Genomic DNA, 4,454 nt, shown 5'->3' with positions numbered 1-4,454 from the left:
AGGGGCTCAAATAGAAAATAATGATAGCAACATATGTACAAACATGCTTGCTTGATACAAGTGGTGTAGAATCTAGGACGGATGAACCCATCAGCAGCAGCGGTGGGAGTGGCGACACCGGGAGGGAAGGGGGTGTAGAAAGGGAGAACCGATCTTGGAGATCTATGTGTAACCTCTTCTCTGGGAGATGGGCAATGAGAAGGTGGGTGAGGGGAGGCGCTGGGCAGTATAAGATAATTATTTATAAACTATTAAGGGTGCAGGGGGAAGGGGGGAGTGGGGAGGGAGGGGGAGGGAAAAAAAGGAAAACGAGCTGACTCCAGGAACCCAAGTGGAAGGCAAATTTTGAGAATGATGAGGGCGACGAGTGTATAAGGGTGCTTTACTCAATTGATGTATGTATGGATTGTGATAAGAGTTGTATGAGCAAAAAAAAAATAGAGTTGTATGAGCCCCAATAAAGATTTATTAAATTAAAAAAAAATAACTGGAAGAGTCCCCAATAAGATAATCTTAAAAAAAGAGAGAAAAAATCAGATGGTACCTGGCTATCACAAAGTATCGTGTCTGGAATCTTAGTCTTATGTAAGGGAGGCATCCGCTAAGTTCACACAGAAGAAAGCGTTCACCAGCCTTTGTGATTTTAGGATAGTAAAATAATCAAATTTAAATTTAAAAGAGTAAATAGTATCAGAGCTTAAATTATGAACGGGCAGTTTTCAGAAGGTTAGAGATGACAGTGGAAGTCCAAAATCTATTTGCAGGTCCCACATGGCTTAAGCCTACAGTGAATGCCTCTGAGCAGCCCAGGTGTGAACAACCTTGAAGTCAGAGAGCATTGTAAACTCTAAGGTGGCAGAGCTGATTTAAATGGAACACCTTATCACTTGATCTCCCTTTTACCCGCTTTAATGTTTTCTGTTTTTAAGTATTTGCTTTCTTTTCTACTGAAGTTCTTGTTTTGTCATTTTTTGTTTCTTGTTCTGTATGAACTTCTATAGATGAAATCTGGTAGATAAATTGATAGAGACATCAGCAACTGGATTAATAATAATTACCTAGGGCCATGGCAGGGGAGGTTGGAGGGAAATGGGGAGCTAACAACAAAGAGAAAGAAAATGTTCTGAAATTGATTGTGGTGATGATAGCTCAATGCTTAATATGATTCAATTATTAATTGTATGTATGTGTATTATTTGTCAATAAAATTTTTTTACAACAGGGAAGTTGGGTGAAGGGAGACATCCGATAGTGTAACACATGACAAAATAATAAATTATCAAGGGTTCATGAGGGAGGGGGGTTCATGAGGGAAAATGAGGAGCTGATGCCAGGGGCTTAAGTGGAGAGCAAATGTTTTGAGAATGAGGAGGGCAATGAGTGTATAAATGTTTTACACAATTAATGTATGTATGGATTGTGGTAAGAGTTGTATGAGCCCATAATAAAATGAGCCCATTAAAAATCATTTTATATATATATACCACACATACACACACACACACACATATATATGGTATATACCATAGTGAATGAAGAGGGAAGTGCAGAGTGGAGACCCAAGGCCCATTTGTCGGTCGCTGGAGATCCCCTCAAAGAGGGGTTTAGGAGAGGAGATGGGTCAGTCAAGGTGTGATATAGTACGATGGAGAACACAGCTTTCCCCCAGATCCTGGATGCTTCCTCCCCCCAACTGCCATGCCCTGAATTCTACATTGCAGGGCTGGATAGGGCAGAGGTTGTACACTGGTGCATATGGGAGCTGGAGGCACAGGGAATCCAGGGTGGACAATACCTTCAAACCAAGGGTGTGAGGGGCAATGTTGGGAGAGTGGAGGGTGAGTGGGTTGGAAAGGGGGAACTGATTACAAGGATCCACATGTGACCTCCTCCCTGGGAGATGGACGGCAGAGAAGCGGGGGAAGGGAGACTCCGGATAGGGCAAGATATGACAAAATAACAATCTATAAATTATAAAGGGCTCATGAGGGAGGGGGGAGCGGGGAGGGGGGGTGGGAAAGAGGACCTGATGGAAAGGGCTTAAGTGGAGAGGAAATGCTTTGAAAATGATTAGGGCAAAGAATGTGCGGATGTGCTTTATACAACTGATGTATGTATATGTATGGATTGTGATGAGTTGTATGAGCCCCTAATAAAATGTAAAAAAAAAGAAGAAAATGACGATGGTAATGTATGTACAAGTTTGCTTGATATAATTGATTATGGATTGTTATAATATCTCTAAGCACCTCCAATAAAATGATTTAAATGTAAAAAAAAGAAAGAAAACGGGCTCTTAACAAGAAAATAAACATTTAAATTTCTCCATTAGACAAAATGAAGCACTCTCCCACTGAAAAGTATTCACTGTCAGATGACTTGCTCAATTAAATATATTTGGAGTGCATTTTACTTTCAGGTCCTGTTCATTCTTTCTATTAAAAAACATATCGAATACATTTGTACACATTTCATGATATTTACATCTTTTCTTTGTGTTACACGCGAGCATTAAGACTGGTCTGACATTCTTTCAGCAGAAGCTAAACCCAAACCCCGGAAAACATGTCTGTCACATACGCAAACCCAAACCACTGCCACCACCGTGGATTCTGACTCACAGAGACCCTTTAGGGCAGAGCACCCAGATCGCATGTCTTTATGAGAGCAGCCACCCCACCCTTCTCCTTCCCACCCTCTAATTCAAACCGCTGAACCCTCCGGTCAGTAGCACAATGGCCTTGAATTGGCCCCCCTCTTCAGCTCGGACTCCCACAAAACCTCAGTCCCCAGAGCCCTCCCCGGACCCCTCCACACTCGAACACAAGCAGTCCACACCAAGAGACTTAACAACTTCTATTTCTCAACTTTTACTTTATGGGTAAAGCAAATATGACAATCAAGTTAACCCCAAGTCGAGCCCCCCAATCCCGTCCGAGGCTTGATGGGTCCAGGACGGCTCCAGTCCTCCCAAGTCCTGACGGTCTCCCAGGGCGGTGCTCCGAAGGGGGCGCAGGAAGGCAGGCTCGGCGGGGCGACCTGCAGGAGGGAAGGGAGAGAAGCGGGCGCCATGGAGACCCGGTACTCTCGGGACAGGAATGCGCGGGGAAGGGGGCGCAAAGAGGGACGCCAGGAGAGGTACCCTGCGCGGCGGCGTCTCAGTTCTCCTCGGGCTTGTCGGCTGGCGGGCCGCACGGCTGCAGCATCTTCTCCATCAGGTTGAAGCGGACCCGTGCTTTGCTCTCATTCTCCGCGATGGCGAAGTAGTTGAGGAGGTCGAAGTGGCCCATGTAGGAGCAGTACGAGTCCCGGTGCTGGTTGACCAGCCACTCCCACTTGGTGGTGTCGGCGTGGCCCGTGCCGATGTACTTGGACTGCAGGTGTTCCAGCTGACTGTGGATGGTGTAGCGGTCAGTCATCTCGCCGCCGGCCCCGCGCCTCCCAAGAGAAAAAGCGCTGGCGTTGCAGGCGGGAGCGCGGTCCAAGCACGGAAAAGACGGACCCTCGCCGTCGCACGCTAGTGACGTCAGAACGCCGCCGCCGCTCGCAGCCTCCCTCCGAGGAGGAAGCGGAAGTGCACGCTGCCTCCTCATTGGAGTTACCCAGGCAACGCTACCATTGCCCCGCCCCCGTAAGGGGCGGCCCTTCCTTTTGGTATAGCGTCGCGTGAGGGGTCATTGAGCGGTCTCTCGCCGTTCCGTTGACTATGATTATTGCTTTCCCAAAATTAGGGGAATCTTCTCATGCCTCGAATCCCGGGGAGACTTGGGGCTGGAAATGATGGAAAACACAAGTTGAATAAGACGACGAGCAACTGGGAACTAGGCTCTCGGTATAATTGTGCTTCCGGAGCTCACGTTCGTCCGAAAGCCGGCAGGGAGCCTGGAGTTCTTCCAGCTACAAGTTGCCCGCCTTGCGGGGGTTATTTCAACCTTCGGGCCTCCGTCTCTTGCTTGGTGATCGAAGTATATTGCCCTTGCTGGCTTGTCCTGGCTTCCACACAAAAGCGTCACCTCCCACCCTTAGCTTCTCATTCGAGATCCTTCCACTATCTCCCCATCCCATCTTACTCGACCCCAGCCTGCTCATTGCGGGCTGCTTGCTTCTCCAGTTCCTTGTATAAATGATTCTATTCGGGATATCTTTGTTCTCGGAAAACTTTCCTTTTCAGTCAGCTAAAAGCGAGACACTGCTCTTCTTTTCAATTTTTTTAGTTGTTTTATTAGGGGCTCATACGACTCATAAAATTCTATACATACATCAATTGTGTAAAGCACATCTGCCTTCATCATTCTCAAAACATTTGTTCTCCACTTAAGACCCTGGCATCAGCTCCTGATTTTTTCCCCTCCCTACCCACTCCTCCCTCCCTCATGAGCCCTTGATAATTTATAAATTATTATTTTGTCATATCTTGCCCTGTCCGACGGTCTCCATTCACCCACTTTTCTGCT

At 46.8% G+C, this 4,454-nt stretch overlaps 1 protein-coding gene across 1 annotated transcript; it reads right to left on the bottom strand.

The window, feature by feature from the left end:
- Positions 1 to 2,854: 2,854 nt before the first annotated feature.
- On the bottom strand, positions 2,855 to 3,528 carry SF3B5 (splicing factor 3b subunit 5). Its single transcript, XM_075553893.1, has 2 exons — positions 3,143 to 3,528; positions 2,855 to 3,039 (listed from the first exon to the last, which is right to left on the bottom strand). The coding sequence occupies exon 1, from the start codon at positions 3,417 to 3,419 to the stop codon at positions 3,159 to 3,161; it is 261 nt and encodes an 86-aa protein (XP_075410008.1). The 5' UTR covers positions 3,420 to 3,528; the 3' UTR covers positions 2,855 to 3,039; positions 3,143 to 3,158.
- Positions 3,529 to 4,454: the final 926 nt, after the last annotated feature.

The sequence above is a fragment of the Tenrec ecaudatus genome, chromosome 7, assembly GCF_050624435.1.
Source record: "Tenrec ecaudatus isolate mTenEca1 chromosome 7, mTenEca1.hap1, whole genome shotgun sequence".
Lineage (NCBI taxonomy): Eukaryota > Metazoa > Chordata > Mammalia > Afrosoricida > Tenrecidae > Tenrec > Tenrec ecaudatus.
This window is presented reverse-complemented; position numbering and strand designations above follow the sequence as displayed.

Bases quoted from the DNA above. Each gene is read 5' to 3' on its own strand.
- SF3B5 (XM_075553893.1), bottom strand. From the start codon at position 3,419: ATGACTGACCGCTACACCATCCACAGTCAGCTGGAACACCTGCAGTCC.